The 18,012-nt window shown below is 45.7% G+C and overlaps 1 protein-coding gene across 2 annotated transcripts in view; it reads right to left on the bottom strand.

The window, feature by feature from the left end:
- Positions 1 to 18,012, bottom strand: part of ABCA1 (ATP binding cassette subfamily A member 1) — a 104,317-nt gene that overhangs the window by 17,392 nt on the left and 68,913 nt on the right. For both annotated transcript variants that reach the window (XM_019623695.1, XM_019623696.1), the window contains exons 19-34: positions 17,735 to 17,872; positions 16,608 to 16,828; positions 15,330 to 15,402; positions 14,203 to 14,405; positions 13,896 to 13,944; positions 13,590 to 13,703; positions 12,387 to 12,535; positions 10,579 to 10,703; positions 9,145 to 9,243; positions 6,423 to 6,612; positions 5,332 to 5,426; positions 4,026 to 4,058; positions 3,120 to 3,225; positions 2,362 to 2,436; positions 1,704 to 1,873; positions 269 to 446 (exon numbers count right to left, since the gene is read on the bottom strand). In XM_019623695.1, coding sequence (XP_019479240.1) covers positions 269 to 446; positions 1,704 to 1,873; positions 2,362 to 2,436; positions 3,120 to 3,225; positions 4,026 to 4,058; positions 5,332 to 5,426; positions 6,423 to 6,612; positions 9,145 to 9,243; positions 10,579 to 10,703; positions 12,387 to 12,535; positions 13,590 to 13,703; positions 13,896 to 13,944; positions 14,203 to 14,405; positions 15,330 to 15,402; positions 16,608 to 16,828; positions 17,735 to 17,872 — 2,018 coding nt within the window. The remainder of the gene's footprint in view (positions 1 to 268; positions 447 to 1,703; positions 1,874 to 2,361; positions 2,437 to 3,119; positions 3,226 to 4,025; positions 4,059 to 5,331; positions 5,427 to 6,422; positions 6,613 to 9,144; positions 9,244 to 10,578; positions 10,704 to 12,386; positions 12,536 to 13,589; positions 13,704 to 13,895; positions 13,945 to 14,202; positions 14,406 to 15,329; positions 15,403 to 16,607; positions 16,829 to 17,734; positions 17,873 to 18,012) is intronic.

Here is an 18,012-nt window from a genome sequence, read left to right as displayed (position 1 = left end):
GGTGGAGGTGGTGGTGGTGGTGGTGGTGGTGGTGGTGGAGGTGGTGATAGTATTAATTATAGTCACTGTGAACATATTTTCCCTAGTGTGAGATCAGATCTGTACTTAACACCATATCTGGTGACATGAAAGTATACAATTGCTGTCTTTCCTTTTCCATTCCCCTTTCAACTGGGTAGAAAGAGCACTTCCTGGTGATCGAGGCTCTTTCATCCAACCCATTGCTCTGCTGGAGATGCACACAGCAGCAGCAGACTGCGGTCCTTACCATATCCCACACGAAGTTGGAGAGCCAATAGATCACGGGCTTCACTCCACTGATGAACTGCAGGTGCTTCGCTTTGCTGACCCGCTCCTGGATCAGGAACACAACAAAGCTGGCTGGGACGAAGGACATCGCAAAGATGACACAGATGGACACAAGGACATCCACTGATGTTGTCATCCTGGGGAAAAATAAAAGGCAGTGAGGATATGTGGGGATACGGATGCAACTGAAGACGCAATCAGGAGGACACACACAAACACACACACAAATGTCTGACGCACAGCGTGGGGAAAATAACTGTTTACTAAATATGTTTTTTTCAGGGCTAAAGGTTGATTATTTTCAAGTCAATACAAAACAAAACCCCAAAACCTGACGATTCAAATGCAAAACTGATTCATGAAGGTTAGAGTTCATTACCAAAATGAAACTGTTAAAGGAAGTCTGAGAGTGGCCTAATGACATTCACTTTGTTCCACTGTTTTTGACCTTGTAAGAGCAATAAACTGTAAATTTTCACACACAAAGAACTAGTGTAGCTTGAAAACTAAATTAAGCAGAAATATTAGTGTGAAACCATTCAAATAAGTTCATTTCTGGCTGTAAATAAATTTGAAGTCAACAGCATGAGGCATATCAATCTAACACAAAAATTCTATCAAATTCTTATAAGAAGAACAGAATTATAAGCCCATTAAACAGGGTATAATATAAATTACATATACATATGAATTTTATATAAGCTCGGTATGACAATCCAAGTGACATATATTGGTATTTTATATAAGTTAAGCAGAAATAATAACTGTGCCATGACCCATAAACAGAAATGGGACCCAAAGTGTGTTGAGTATCAACTACATGCCCAGTGCTGGACTTACATGAATTGTCTCATTTAACACCATGCATCCATTTTAACACCATACATCTATAAAGTTTAAAAACCAGATTCAAACCCTGATTTTTATGATGTCAAAGGCTATACACTTTACCTATTTCATATTGGCTTTAACTTTACACACACACACACACACACACACACACACATACACACACATTCAGGAATTTAAAACACAAGCTAATAGCAAATTTCACCAAGTTAACAAACAGTGGTGTAAAACTGATTTTTTATTAAACATTGTGTTGATGGTGACTCAAAATGTTTAGGATTTTAATAACAATTTAATTTACTTTATATGAGTTCACTAAGTGTAATGGTTTTTACATATAAGAGTCATTTATCTTCATCCCTTTCATTCCTGCCAGCCAATTCATAACACTGATCATTTTCTGCCCAGAGCCTGGATCAACCCAGACATGCCATAATGTAGCTGTTACTCTACAACCAGCTTCCTAGTTCCTTCCCCTCCTCCACCATTACCCCAAACACCCTCTCCTCTCCCTACCTGATCCATTCAAACATAGCTACACTTACAGAGCCACCTCCGAGAGCTGCTGCTTGGTGAGATTCAGGGGGTGATTGAAAGCAGTAATCCCATACTGGCTAGGGTTCGCTCCCTTCTGCAGGTTGGCCCGGAGAATGGCATTGTTGATGACATTCAGGAAAGAGCTGATGGCGTGCCACCCCTTGTTATTGAACCACACCTGAAATAAAACATACCAGACACAAGGTAATGCTCCAAAACCCTGCTCCTGGAAGTGGGTGCACACACACACAGAAGATGCACGTAAACTTCGGAAATTCCAGTCACGTTCCAAGACAAAACATGACGGTCAGAGAACATGGCCAAGTGATCACAGCAGCCAGGCTATACCATGCACTGACCATATGGCCAGGCACTGTGTTAATCACCTTCTATCTTTAACTCCTTTAATCCTCACCACAACTTTGAGCCATGATTCCTGTCTCCATTTTAGAGATCAGGAAACTGAGGCTAAGTAATCTGGCCAATGTCACAGTGGTTTACTGTTTCTGATGGCAAAGCAAATTCTCTTAATCACTGTATTGTAGGGCCTCACTGGTAAAATTACTAGACTGTTCTTTTCTGTCATGAATATCCCCATCAACATTATCATGAGCTGAACATAAGGATTATTGCTCATCAAGAAGCTACTGGAACAAAGGGACTTACCTTGACATTATTTTTCGTGTCCAGTCCGGTCATGAACCTTCCCAAGTTGCTGAGAAATCGGTCTGCGGAACTGTCCTGTGAACAAGAAATTCACCTCAGTGGGGACGGTTCACTTGCAAAGAGTACCACAACCACCTTACTCATGACAATTAAATTTGAAGCCACTGAATAGCCGGCTCCTGAGAAAGAAGTGACCAGAAATCGAAAGCACTGAGGTTGCCATGAGCCACAGTCTTGAAGAAATCACGGGGAAACCCTGTGACTCAAAGTCCCAAGACACCGATGTCTCGCTATAACTGGGTGGGGTGGTAGGGACTCTTCAAAATAGTCCCCTAGCGTCATCCTAAGACCCAACACTACACTCATTGTGCTGATGTGTCAGACTCATGGCGGCTGTGCCGCAAAAGCAGAGCTACAGATTCTGGGAGGGAGTATCGCCGCCATCTGGGATCCTAGAGTCTATAACATCTGAGCCCCTCAATCGCAACTAGAAAATGGGAAAATTCAGGCACAGAGAAATGAAGTGAATGCTCATTGGGTCCTAAAGCCTGCTGTCAACTTAAACAAAATGATTTATTTCCTGTTTAACCAGTGACGGTTTTAGAAAAGTGTATCTGATCACTAAATGCCAGTGATGACTTTGTACTCAAAAGTCTTAAACGATAAGCTGCTAGGTGATTGGATTTACCTGCCAACTGCTCCCTTGTACCAACAACTTTGGGCCCATTTTCTGGCACATTTTGGAATAGATACTGTACCTTGGCTAGATTCAAGTGTTTCTTCATTTGCTTGATGGCATCATTAACTTCTTGACTGGGAGGAAGTGCTTGAGACCGACTGGCCCCCAGGGAAAACCCGCCATACCTAAAAGAACAGCCTAACATTAAAACACAGACAGTGCAGTGTACAATGTCACTCAGCGGCAGACACCACTTGAGTGTGTACATGCCTCATGCAGATGAATTGCTTATTCAAAGTAGCACCAAAGTTAGACTCAGAGAAAGTTACAACTTGGCGTTCTCTAATGGATCCTGGCAATCTCTCTACTCTTATGGTTCCTACCCAAGTAGGAAGGACCTGGGTCCCATTCGGCTCTGTTCAGACTTCTGTGGGTCGTGGCCCTCAGGGAAAAGGCAAAGAAGAAAAGCGGGAAGCAGTGCCACAGAGCCAAGTTTTCAGGCAGCCATAGAAGGTATCTCATTTTTTGTAAGATATGAATTGGCTCCAAGGGTTCTTCCTTCTTTTCTTCCCCACTACTGCCTGTTCTTCCAAAACACAGAGTGATAAATGGGTTGCAATACAGTGAAAATAGATGGTTTTGATGCCCCTTATTTCAGGCCTATTCCAAAGGCCTGAAAAATTGTCCTGGAGTCCCTAGCACCCCTGGGGACTACATGTAACTAGCATAGGTATTCCCCTAACGACACTGTGCTTCCTATTATGGGTCTCACTAGAGATGCATGAGAAACTTCTGAGTCTCCTCATGGAAATCAGCATGCCAAATTTTCAAAGGCCTCTGAAGTGGCAGCTGGTCACTGAGCAGAAATGCTAAGGGCATAACAATCGCTAAGCCACTTCCCAGGATCCAAGATACCTGCGTCAAAATCATCCTCCTGAACTATGGGAGTCAGGGAATAATAAAGCACAGAAACAGGTCAACTTACCTAAACTCGTTCACCCAGATCTTGTTCTTTAAGCTGCAGAAGCCAAAGACAAGCCAAAAATCAGTTCAAAGAAACAATGATCCTATTCCTAATGACACCAAAGGAGTCAGTATCTACCTGAGGACACAGCAAAGCAACAGAAATGACCCTATGACTAGGCTGGTGTTGTAGGGTTCTGCCAATGGAAAGCAGCTCTAATCAGCACGTCATTTCTTCTCCCCATCTTAAAATCTTATCTCTATGAAAATCATGCCTTGGGTTAAACTAATTCAAAAACCACCTTATAGACAAAGATGTGACCAAACTAGCAACTTTCTTAATTCAAAGTAATGCATCAATTCGGGACAACATATAGAGAGGTTATGCCTCTTTCTTGGAAATTCACAGTAACTGTCATTCAAACATACCCTTGTCGTTTAAAGTCACTTAGACCCCCTAAGACGCCCAACTAACCAAGTTAATGGGAAGGAAACCAGAACAAACATTTCCTGAGCATCAGCTAAGCATTCAACATTATGCTATGATGCCCCAGGAAGCTACACGGCCATTCCAAGACACCACAGCCAAGGAGGCTCCTGAGCTGGCCCAGGGCTCTATTATCATGCATCACATCCCCGGGAATACCATATACCAGGGATGCCAAAAAAATGTATACGAGTGGACACTTTGGTCAACATTGCTCAAGCAGTAGTTCGCTGTAATCAGAAGTGTCTGGACGCTGATGGTAACCACTTAGAGTGCTTCTTGTAATTGCAGAAGTCAAATGTGACTTGTATTCATCTTTTGTTTTCGGTATATATTATTACAATTTTAATACAGTTTTCCTTTCTTAAAATGTGTATAGTTTTTTTTTGGCATCCTCTGTGTGTGTGTGTGTGTGTGTGTGTGTGTGTGTGTGTGTGTGTATGTGTGTGTAATTTCATACATAAATGTACATATATATTTTTTTTTCATTTAATCCTCAAAACAAACCCATAAAAGCAACATTATTATCCCATTTTATACAAACTAAGGATAACTGAATACCCTTGGTCAAACTGCTTAGTAAGTGGAAGAATAAAAATTTCAATCCAGATATATTTTCATTCTGAACCAGGCAGACTCAATCTTGAGGCTGACAACTGAATGTTCATAATATTCCTCATCCTGTCTACTTTGAAAGAATATCCTTCCAAAAGACAACTTCCAAAAGACAACATCAGGCCCAAATTTGATGTTTTCCCCACTACTCAGCCTACTATTTTTAGATCTTTAATTCCTCTGATCAGTAATGATAAAGCAAGGCCCAAATTCGATAAATAATGACCTTTTGGCTATGATCTGCACATATGTCTTCACCAGATAATCCGAAATGTTTCTTCCAGTCAGGTTCTGTAGGATGTCCGCAGTGTTCTGTTTTCTCTGTTATCACAGAAAAACCAAGCACACGTGTCTTTATGGGCCAGAACTGGGACACAAAGCAAATCAAGGAATATATGGGCACATGTCCCTTAAACATGTACCATAGTGTGACCAGGCCCTGCCCACAGGGTCCAGGCACTGCCATCAGCCAACCACCGAAGCCTGGTCCATTCCGCCCTCGACTCTGGCCGTATACTTATGCCAAGCCATGATGTTCCCCAGGAAATTATTCTGAACAACTAAAGAATAGACTGTAAAATATGATACTTCACAGTCGCAAATGGTTTTTAGGAAGCAGCATCATCGACTATGCCTAGCGAATTCTTTTGTTCATTGGTGTTATATTGAAGAATACATTAGCTATTATTTGAAAGAGAGGTAACCAGAGCTTCTTTAAGTTCTCACACCCATTTGAAGTTGCTTGTCCTCACCCTGCAACCAGGATGCTGATAAAGCAGCCGAGGGCTATACAAGCAAGGCTCTTCCTGAAATCATTCTCTGAAAAAGTGGCTCAGAAGCACTTTCCACGCTCAGTCGCAGAGAATGACAGCGTTGTTAAGGCCCACAGAAGTTTTATGGACCAGCCTCCCTAACTCAAAGGTAAGGAAACAGGCCTAGGAACTCAGAGGAGCCTGTCCAAGGTCACCAGCCAAGGGTAAGGCTGGGCCTGTCACAGACTGTCCTGTGACACCACCTCTCTGGGGGAGGCCACAGTGTGTCTTCCATATCCTGTGGTCCCAGAGTGCTGTGTTCTGGTTTTAACTCATACAAGTAAGTAACTTAGGCTGACTTTTCAAAATAGAGAAACAGGCTAAGCCCCCCCATACATAGGAACAATGTGGTGCAAGCTGCCCCACTCACCCAAAACACACACTTTTTCCTATGACAAGAATTTAAATCAAGACGGACAGAGACCCTCCTGACATGATGTCATCCATTCCTTCTTCCCTGGTCCACCCTGCACCCCATCTGCTGTTACCCCTGAGAGGGGCTCACCTGTGGAGGAGGCAGCCCCCCTGCCCCTACGGGACACACGGGTAGCATCTTCTTGATTTTATCGCTGCTACACTGGCAGGAGGGCGAGGGGTTCTCCATCGTCCAGTTCCCCTTCTGGAAGAGGTCCGTGATGCTCTGGGAAACTGGGGCGGTGGTCCAATCCTTCTCCCCCATTGAGCAGGGCATGTCCCTGCAAAGGGCAGACATCAAGGTCAGGATCACCTGACAGGGCCTGGCCCTTCCTGTTGCCTCAGGAGGACAGGATCAATAGTCACTACAAACATGCACGATACCTCCCTCTCCATTTGATTATTTGATCTCCCCAAAGACTTTAAGCTGCAAACTCATTTTACACATAAGGACAATGGAACTCAAAAGGCCCCAAATGTATATACTGAACTCCAGTCAATCCAATCCACCAGCACGCGATCACTCACTCACCCACGCGGTCACTCAAAAAAACATTCACTGAGCACCTACTATGTGCCAGACACTGTTCTGCATATTTGAAAGTCTCGGGAGAACGAAACAAAGTCCCTGCCTTCATGGAGTTTGTGTTCCTATGAAAGAGTTAGGTATCACTTCAACAGCAAGAACCTTAGATGGCCAAAAATAAAGCAAAGTAAAAAGAGGCTGACTGTTAAGAAAGTTGCCACTTGAAGAAGTGATATACTTTAGCCAAAACAAAAATAAGAGAGAACAAGCCAGGCAGAGCTTTGGGGGAAAGAACGTTACAAGCAGAAGCCAAGAGAAAGCACAGGTGCAAAGGCCCTGCACTTTCTGTTTCAGGAACCACAGGAAGGAGTGGCTGGAACGGGACGCACCAGGAGGAAGGGAAGCAGGCAAGATGGTGACACAGGCCTGGGGAAGAGCCTCAACTTTATGATCAAGGTGCTGAGGACCTGGTGCAGAATGTGAAGATTCACTTTAGGTTTTAAAACGAGTAGAAGATTGGGAGTGAATGGGGTGAGAGTGATGGGTCCATGAAGAGCTAGGTTGTTTGCAAGCACGCAGGTGACAGAAGACAAGGCCTTTATGCCTGACTTGAGCTCTGAATTACTGTGGGATCATCAAGAAGTCACTTGCCCTCTCAGAGCTTAGGTTCTCCTCTAGTAAACTCAAAGTATAGAGTTGCTTGTTTCAATAAGTCGTATTTCAACAAGTCATTTCCACCATCCTTTCCAGCTCCAAAATTCTACCATTTAAAGCAGAGTCACCATCTTTATAATATACCCGCAGCAAAGTGACCCAAGGAAATGGAAACTTCGAACTAAGACACGGTGCCCTCCTGAAACTCACATTCTAAAACTGTCACAAAATGACTGGCTGAGACAAAGTTTCAAATGCCACAGGGAAGTCACACTTCCCACAGTTCCTCAGTTTTTTGTTGTTGTTGTTTTTAACATCTGAAAGTTTCCAGAGTGGGGCCCCTCCATCAGGCTGTCCCACACACATTCAGTGGTGCTCCGCCTCTAGGCAGGGAGCCCTCTGATGTCGGGGCCTCTGCCTCTTTGGTCTCTGTAGGCAAGATTCCAATCCAGACCCGGCCCCTGCAGATCCTTCCTAGGGTGGCATCAATCGATTTATGAGTTCACAGTGTTCAACTGGCTTGTGATGAACCCATCTAACTCTACTATCATCTCATCTCATTCTTCTACCTTGCCTACCAAACTTTCAAGTGGAATCTCATCAAGTCTTGTGGAATCCAGACAGGATGTCTCTTTGTCCTTCTCCACCTTACTCATCATGTTCCTAGGAGCTGATATTGACTTCTAGGATTTACCTCCCATTTTAAGTATTAAGTACTAACAAATGGTTAGTATGTATCGAACTAATAAGAGAAAACAAGTACATAATCGCTACCCGTTTAGAAATCTGCTCTAAAACCTTGCATATACAGGTATGAGGCCCACTATTCTGTGACTCTGGCAGGGTCAGTGTCTTCCCTTTAAAATCTGGAATTTAAGTCAGCCCTTCTCCAATCTTTTGACACCTTCCCACACTCTCCACTAACTCCTCAGTTTGGAGTTAACAACCTCAACTGCAAATTCTAGCTGAGCCTGGAAGCTTGAACTGCCCTTGACCATCACTGGGCTCTCTCCTTTCTTTATTGTCTCTACTCATAAAGATCCCTGCATAAACATTCCCCGCATACCCACTCAGTCTACGGGTACATATTTCACTGAATTTATTATTCACTGCCTAGTTTTTGAAAAAAGGATTCTGAAGGAGAATACCATAAAAATATGCAACTCTAAAAGAAGAAACTGTCTATTTTTATGAAAACTACATCATCTCTTCAGATTGTTAAAAGTGAAGAAGCTGAGAACAACACTGCAAATTAGATATACTGGCGGCCTATCTCCGCACTTAGGCACAGGCGCTGGAGGAAGGGAAAGAAGGAAAAAGTGTCTGATCAGTAAGTATAAAGTGCAATTTAAATTAAATATTAATTCCTAAAGCAGTAAACAAATGTCTGTAGTGATTTGCTTTGCACGATGTCAGAAGATTCTCCGAGTCTGTTATGTTTCTCCCTAGTAGATCTAATTAGATTGCTATTATATATCAGCCTTTTAAAAAGAAAAAGAAAAACGGTTCAAAGGGCAAATGGAGGTCATCACAGTGTGGCATGCAACTGATAAATTCAGTGCATGAGAGACCAAACCAGGCGACAAGCACAAGAAGCCGGTGTGGAGGGTCTCGTAGGTGAAGTGGCACTCACGGGATTGGGTTTCCTTCCATACATCGGGTCCCGAAGCCGGGGTCTTTGGTGAGGGCATGCAAGAGTTCCTGGGTGCTCAAGTCCTCAGGAGCGTCATTGCTGTGGGTACAGGAGAGGTAGCCTGCTCATAAATTCATTAAAACCATACATTTCAAGGAGGAAAGGTTCTTTTTAAATAAACACGTTACTAAGTACTTCCTGTGCCCCGAGCTCTTGAAACAGAAATGAATAAAACAGAACCCACCCCCAAGGATCTCAGCCTCTGGCCGGACGTCTTGTTATTACAGTCACATACAGCACTCCAAAGTGGAGCTTGTGTAAATAAGTTCTATGTACGGAGGTGTGCGTTGTGAGTGCACGTGTATACGTACGTACACACACTTAAACACACTGACATACATATTGGGCTGTCGGAAAAGTCATGACATATTTTTTCTGTGTTTTTCACTGGAAAAATGCGTCATGACTTTTCCGACAACCCAATATTTTAACATGAGGTCAATGAATTCACTAAGAATCAGTATTTCAGAGATGCTTTCATGGTCATCCATTAGGCATAGACAACCAGGATATCCTAGGAAAGGGCGGGCAGATTTTATTGGCTGAACGTTTGCATGGACAACTAGAAAACACAAACAATAATAGGCTCAGCTTATAAACACAAAACAAGCCCATGTCCCACAGCCCTGGACAAATGGTGTCAGCAGCTGGGAAAGGAAGGAATAAAGTAAACCTGCACTAAACAGGAAGGAAAGGTGAGGTTAGAGAAAAAAAGACCCATTCTTGGTTTTCTTTAAGCTTTTCTTTTACATCACTGAAACACTTCCCCGATCTAAAGGTCTGCAAACACTACAGGACTGAAGAAAACGCTTGTGTAACAAGATGGAGAACTTCCTTTGTCTTTTGTTTGAAGCACTGGATGGTTACAGAGTAGCTGGCATTTTTGTCTAAACGACAAACAGCAGCTAACATCTACAACTTAAAAGACCAGATAATAAATTAGTACAGGAATTGTGCTACGCAGAAGATAAGAACCTGGAGCTGAAATGCATTGATAGTGTCTGGAGGCCCCATGTTAAACCACAAAATTGCAACACAGCTATGAAAATCCAGATGTGTTCTAGCTGGATCATAGATTTTTTTTGCAAGGGCAGAGTATGTCTGTAAGGTGCATATGCCTGTTTCTGACAACAGCAGCATGAAGAGGAAAGGAGCTCAAATGAGGCAGGAGAGGACTGGCCTATTCCTCCAGGCTCTGCGCACTGCTGCTCTTTGCACCTATTAGTGGTTTGTGTCAGGGCTTCAGCCACAGCTGGTAAAATCCATTCCACTGTGTGATGCTTGAGTCTGCCTCCCCTTGGCCGTTGGCCCAGCAAACACTCTTGGTTTGCCCAAGCTCTCCCCTTTCCTTGGCTGTAGAGAGCACACGCATACCTGACAAACGTGTACTGTTCGTTGTACATCCAGGGCTGCAGTTCCAGACTGGGGTACTTGCCAAAAGGTGGCACGATCAAGCTGAACACCAGGGCAATGCAGACAAACACAGCTGGCAGGACGATCTAGAACCAGGGGGTGGAAGGAGGAAGGAAATCGCAGGAGGAGGACAAGGGTTAGAAAGGCGACTGCGGAACAAGCCCCTGTGAGTCCAGCCAGTCTTCCGGGCCCATAGCTGAGCACAACCAAGGCACTGCTAGCAGGATAAAAAAGCAGCAGCCTGAAAACTAAACCTCTTCGCTCCAGGGCCTTTCTGGAAGCTGGCAGTCCAAGGCCAGAGAGTACCACCACCTGGCAGAGGTATCAAACTGAGAACCTCACAGAATAAACCATGGTCACATGTCAGGGTCACTCAGACATTGGTTCCTGCCTTCTTCCCCCTGGAAACCTGAGAAGGACCACACTGGGCCGTGAGCCCAACTCAGCTCAGAGGAAGGCTGACGACAAGCCTTGGACCAGGAGCGAGAAGGCCTGAAGTTGGTTCTCTCTCTACAAGTGTATCCACGTGAAGTCACTTTTCCGCGGGCCTCAGTTTCCTCATTTGTAATCTGCAGACTGAGACTAGATGACCCATTTGAATCCCATACTGTGACTTACAAAAACACTCTACAGCAATGTCTCCACTGAAAGGGAACAGCAGCCAAAGGGAACCCCATGACCTCAAAAAGCATAATTATCTAAGTCCTTATCAAACCACCTCAAACTTTACACTCGTGCCTTCTCTGACTTGTACATACTTCATAAGTAAACTCTAAGCTCTTTCCATTTATTCCTGAGAAATTTATCCTTAAAAAAAAACCTTAAAGATCCAAATGCTACCTCTGGTTCTAATGTTCTGGGGTTTCAATGGTGAAAATGATCACCGAATAATTCATTCAATGGAAAAGCACTATAATGAGAATTATTTAATCATCATTACAACCCTATGTCGTAGTATCATCACCAATCAACAAATAAGGCAACTGAGGCTCAGAGAGATTAAGTAAGGTGCCCAAGTTCACACAGCCAATAAGTAGCAGAAAAAGAATTCAAATCTAGAGCTGTATGCTCCAAACTGATACTCTTTGCATTACCCACAGTCTGTGGGAAAGGATCTCTGTGGACTGTTTCTCTATCCTTCTTGATTTTACAGAGAGGAATAATTTTACCCCTCCTAACCAAGCGAGTCAGCATGCCAACACAAACAGGCAGGCAACAGTAACGAGCCTTCTCTATTTGCAATATTTTTCTAATCTCTCTGATTATCTTTTCTATCAGTGTGCAGTGTAACATCAATTTAGAGAAAAAACAAATTTCCAGTAAGTTCATATGTCAAGTGCATCTGGGCATATCACTTCTCAAGTTATGAAAGCGTAATTTGCCTAGCCAGTTTGCTAAATTTTATCCTTGTTACCTTCTCTTCTACAATAAACACACACACACACACACACACACACACACACACACACACACACACACACACACACACAGAGTAATTTCTAATTTGAGGCCCATTCTAAGTACTCAGTCTAATCTTCATAACAGCCATATGTCACGGGTACTATGATTACCCTGTTTTACAGATGAGGAGACTGAGGCCCAGACAAGTAACTTGCCAGCAGATACACAAGTGACAAGAAGCGGAACTGGGATTGATAATCCGGCTCCCACATCCATCTGATGACCATGATGCTCTCTGCCTTCCCTGCTCAGGAAGCCTGCGGCCCCCCATGAAGCCCGAGTCCTTGGGCTGAAATAGCACTTCTCACCTGAGCAAAGAATCCCTTCCGACTCCGCCTGGCAATCAGCAGCCTCTTCCACAAAAGGGCCACAAACTGCTGCTGTGTGAGTTTCCAGCCCTTCACCTGGTAGGAGCCTTTGCCATCCATCCCGCTGAGCAGGTCTGTTTCTCTGGATTCTGCAAGAAGCCAACACTTAAGGTCACCTATTATCTTAGTCATTTTTGCCATCATTGTGTTCCTCCCTCCAGCATCCTCAGAAACCATCCTGGAGGCTGAGTTTGAAGGTAAAAGTATCTCAGGAGTAAAGGGCTTTCCTGACGAATTGATGTCCAAGAAAAAGCTATGACTGCAAATGTGTGGCAATCTCTGCCTCTTGGTTCTCGTCTGACAAGTGCAGAAAATGAAGGTGCCTAGAGACAACTGCAGGGATGTGTCCACACATAATTGGGTGTCACATCCAGCAGTTCAGATGACTCAAGTCACCCCCATGCTCTATGACACAGGCCATGGCCACAGGCTGACAGACTTGAGAACACACATGGCGATCTGTTATACTTTTGGTAAAAGGTAGATGAATCCAAGTGCTCTAAGTTCTGACAGCACGTGAAGTCAGGAGAACAGCAGAGCCACACACACACGAGCAGGGACTGGGACAGTCAGAAAGGTTTCTGTTCCTAAAAACGTTTCAGAAATCCTCATCTTAAATGAATGATTCCTTACTGCTGTGCTTTGACATCTTACGAATTTGCTTGATTTCTTGTCTCCCCTTCTCTATCCCAGACGAACACAGAGACACACTCTGTGTTCAAAATATCAAAGTCTAAGGAGACAGTTAAGTCTAAAAGCAAATTCACCTCTCTGACTCTTTCGAAACCATCCATCTATTCAAAGAAGGTTTATCCAACAATGAGATACCTACGGTATGTAAGGAACTGGGACACTACAGAAAAGATAACGGATTCAGAGGACTGAGGGGCCATCCATCCTTTGATGTGTATCTGAGAGAAAGATGTCAGCTCCATGAAGAAAGTGATGCGAACGGGCTCTTTCAAGGCTGACGGTAAGCACAACACTGGGAAAGGGAAAGTAGCTTTTCTCATTTTCTCATTTCCCTTTGGACCCTGTGGGCATCTATCATCCTGGTTCAAGGCCATCGAAAGAACACCAGAGACGAACATAAGAGAGCAATTCACTTGCAAGCAACTGAACGCAGATCTTGCCCAAACAGACCTGGGTCTATGTCGGAATCATTTGGATCCACAGTATCGTCTTCAGTGAAGGGGCGAAGACAGCTCTGCCGGTCCCCGAAGGCCCGTCTGTTTCGTCTTGCTGGTAAGGTGCCATCTGAAGGCAAAAGGGAGGAATCCCACATTTTACTTGATGTGTAACAAAACCAACCCTCGGCATCTGTAACAAACCTATCCACTAAAAGAAAGAAGGGAATAAAACAACGCAAAGGGAAACGCACAGCACTGGTGAGCTAAGACCACCTGCAGGGGGCACAGCCCAGAGCCCGTGGGGCCCCCGGAGGGTTACCTGATGTCTCAGCATCCACGCCACTCTCTTCAGCCACTTTGAGAAATATCTGAAAAATAAAGAGTCATTGAGAATATTATGAGCACATGTTAGGAAAGCAACCACCACTGCCATGATTACTGCATGATTGAATGGTATGCCAGCCCCTAAAGACAAAAAAGTAGAAGCTTCATTTATCAATAATACTTTGCCAGAGTCATTGGGGAGACAAGCCGTTTTTACCAGTAAATATTTCTTCAGTGGTGAGGCTATCAATCCAGACAATCATTTTCAAATGAAAGCTACGGCATTAGGACAATTAACTTACTTCTTCCAGGGTAGTCTCTGAGATGCCATAACTAGAGATGCCCAGGTCTGACAGCCGGTCATCAATCTCATGGAAGAGTTCCACGAAGGCTCCCTCTTTGGCAGCTTCATAGGGCAGCACGTAGGTCAGCTCATGCCCAATGTCTTCTACCAGCCGGGCCTCGGACACATGCTTCCTGATGAGGTTGGAGATGGCGGGGACATCTGTAGGGAGCAAAGCACAAAGATGTCTCAGCCAGCTCAGAGGCCCCACATTAAGGGCCAGGCATCCTCTGCCTTCTCCCTTTGCCTACTCCTCAGTAGCCCATACGCTACGCCTGTCCCAGAAACTTAGGTCATTCCACGTGTTCATCTCTGGCGTGAGAGAGTTCCTGGGTGTAAGGACTATGTTTTATTCACCTTTGTGTCACCAAAGCCAGACACACTGTGGGTTTTCAGTGTACGGGTGGGTGGATGGGTGACTTTGAGGCTGAAAGCCTGGTTTCTAGTGCCTAAACTCTAGGATTCTTCGATGAAAAACTTGATTAAACAAACCTTAAAAGATTCTTCACCCTTCCCTAACCTTTAAAGAAGGCTCCTTCTATTTACCTCAATAGAAGGTTAACCAAACAGTTCATGGAAGAAGTCTTTCTGGAAAACGTTGGCTGTTAGGACTGGGCAAACATGGCCACAGTAAGGGCTTCTGTTCCATAAATGCTAGTGGTGACACTGGCCTCCTCTAGACCCTTCCAGCAGGCTCATCTAGGCTCTCGCGTCTTTAGGTCCTGAGCTCCAGTCCCTCCCCACTGGCTTGGCCCTCAGCTCCTCAATCCCTTGATCTCAGGTGTCCAGCCTGATCCACCATTCCCCTTAGGGATTGTCTCACCCCTAATCCTCTCAGCTGTCGGGGACCCTGCCCTGTCAGCTCCCATTTATTTGGGACCAAGCCCCAGGCTTCCCAGCAAGCGTTAGGCCGACCCGCCACCAAGCTGCGCCCTCTCCCACAGCGGCCCAGCCCCAGCCCCAGCCCCAGCCCAGCAGCAAACCTTGAGTCAGCGCCACCAGCCTCTGCACTCCTCCTCTGCCTCCACTCCGCCCAGCTGGGGGAAGCTCAAGCACCACCTGAATAAGAGACCCCAGAGTCCTTACCGATGGTCAGCGTGTCACTTTCATGGTCGCTGCCCAGGCCAGCATCAGAACTGCTCTGAGAAACACTGTCCTCCTGATGGCAAAGAAGGAGGTGAGAATGGGTCAGGGACCGAGCAAGGCACAGCTGTCACCACCTTCACCGGGGAGGGCTTCCAAGAGGCTCTGCTGTGTGAGAACTGGAGCAAAAAGCTTCTCCTGAGAGGCGCGCAACTGGGCGGCCATGGTTTCTGAGCCGCTGTTTGACATGTGTGTGCTGTGAGGATGACCTCACCTCCTGGAGGTGGGAGGTCAGGAAGCAGAGCTCTCACGGGATTTTCCCGGCTAGTTGTCCAGCTCAGTGCTTCTCAAGCTTTCACGTGTGTTGAACCGCTAGGGCACCTTGTTAAAATGAAGATTCTGATTTAGTACAATCTGAGGGGGGCCCAAGTCCCTGTATTTCTAACAAGCTCCCAGGTGACCCCAATGCTGCTGGTCCTCAGACCACACTCGGAGCAACCAGGTCCCAGTGCAAACGGAAGCACGTGCACAGGATTTCAAGCTTGGGATGTAAACGTTTTCATTTTTGGCCACTGGTTTCAACACACAAAGAAATTTCTGGCATGGACTGTGGTACAGAAGAAAACGTACCTGATTATTGGGTCCTGGTCCCACCGCCACTATTTACCTGCTGGCGGAACGTGAATAAACTACCAAATCCCTACAAGTCTCACTTCCCTCATCTGGGATAGGAATTACAATATCCTCTTTCCAGGGTTACTCTGCACTTTGAGATGATGTTAAAAAAAAAGTTTGTAAATGACGATGATGCTACAAAGAATTAATTGTTATCATTGTTTTATGCCCAGAGTCTGCTAGAGGGAGTGTCTGGCATGAAATCAATGCTCGATACACGTTTGCTGCTATGCAGTTTAGAAGTTAAGGTCAATGAGATTCAGAGGTAATGAGCAGGAACTGCAGGGCATGCTGCAGCCAAGGCTCTTAACTCTTGGCGAGTCTCTTCCTTTCAACAGAATCAAGTCCTCTCAGAGCTTTCTCCACCACTCACTGTGCCTCCATAGGAAGAAAGAGATGGGATTCAACAGAGCTAGCATGATGGGCACAGAAGCTCCTGGGCTCTCCTCGCATGGGGCACGATGGGATTCCAAAGGGACCACAGAGCAAAGCGATGGCGGCCTCAACGTGACAGAGTAGGGTGGAGACAGACCAGCCGTTCCTCCACAGCCAGGAAGGCCTGGCTCCTGGACCCAGCGCCAGCCCAGCACTGAGACTGCCGCTCACCTTTTTCAGACACGACACAGTGCTGCTGCTGTTCCGGCAGGAGCCGAGGGAGGACTCCACATCCTTCTTGACGAGGGTGAGGTAGTAGCCTGTTCCCAGCTGGTTCTTCAGAAACAGGGAGGAGCCCACACAGCAGAGCTTCCCGTGGGAAATGATGGCAATCCTGTCCCCCAGGATGTCCGCTTCATCCATGTGGTGTGTGGAGAGAATAATGGTGCGGCCTACGGGGCATGAACACACGGTCAGGGGACAGGTGAGACCTGTCCCTTCTCACTGACTGCAGTGGCCAGAACTCAAGAAATACAAGCAGGGGTGAGCATGGAAGAAAGATCTGGAAGCCTGTGTGGCATGACCCCTAGGATGGCAAAGCTTTGAGTATAGATAGCTACGGCATCTTCATAAAATAAGACTGGGGACATTTATTTGGGAACTCATTACCTGCCAGGCAGTGTACTAGGTGCCTACGTGCATTCCCATTTAAGGTAATCCTGTATGAGGCAGGCACTACTATTATTACAGGTGAAGCCCAAGGCAAGTTAAATGACTTTTCCAAGGTCTCAGGGCCAGGCAGAGCTGGTTCCAAAGCCCGTACTCATACTGTTGCCATCAGGCAACAGTATACAGAATACACCTTCTGTATCTCTAAACAGACTGCCAATCAGGCCCCAGAACCTCTCCCATCCACTCATTTATTCATCCACTCTTCCAACAAACATAAATGTAGTGCGCCCACGCTGGGGAGAGAGATGAACTAAGAATGCAGCATCTGCTCTCAGAAACCTCAGGCTATGGGGGACATGGTTATAATACACATGGTTAAGTTCTTTACTAGAGGTGGAGCTGGCAGCTGTGGGGGAGCCCAAAGGAGATGCCCTTTATCCCCATTTCCCTTCTTCCTGCAGGCCCCTAGGTCATGAAGCCCAAACTTTAAGTGCTTTGTAAACCAGGCCCCCCACCTCCACACCTGGGTGAGCACAGAGCTTTAAGAAAACAGGTTCTGCCTTTTCCTTGAGAAGCAACTCTGGTGCTCTAGCAAGAGCAGCCAGTAGCTATGGCCTTACGGCTCAAGCCTCTCCCTCCTCCCCTCCCTGCCAGCCCAGGACACAGAATAAATGCACATCAGTGACCTTGTCGATATTTCAGCAGGAGTTCCCATATGCCCCTGCGGGAGTAAGGGTCCACACCAGCTGTGGGCTCATCCAGAATGACAACCTTGGATCCCCCAACAAAGGCCAAGGCCACAGACAGCTTTCTCTGCATTCCACCTGTAAGAAAGAGACAGGGAGGGTCACGGTCCAGCCTCAGACAGTGAGTGACGGCAGAAGCGGCAAGAGAAGAAAGGGGGCTCTGGGAACAGGCCAGGGACATGTTTCCGACTTCCCTCCTCCGAGAGGGGACCCTGGGG

This window comes from Hipposideros armiger, unplaced genomic scaffold (genome assembly GCF_001890085.2).
Source record: "Hipposideros armiger isolate ML-2016 unplaced genomic scaffold, ASM189008v1 scaffold_558, whole genome shotgun sequence".
NCBI classification, from domain to species: Eukaryota; Metazoa; Chordata; class Mammalia; order Chiroptera; family Hipposideridae; genus Hipposideros; species Hipposideros armiger.
This window is presented reverse-complemented; position numbering and strand designations above follow the sequence as displayed.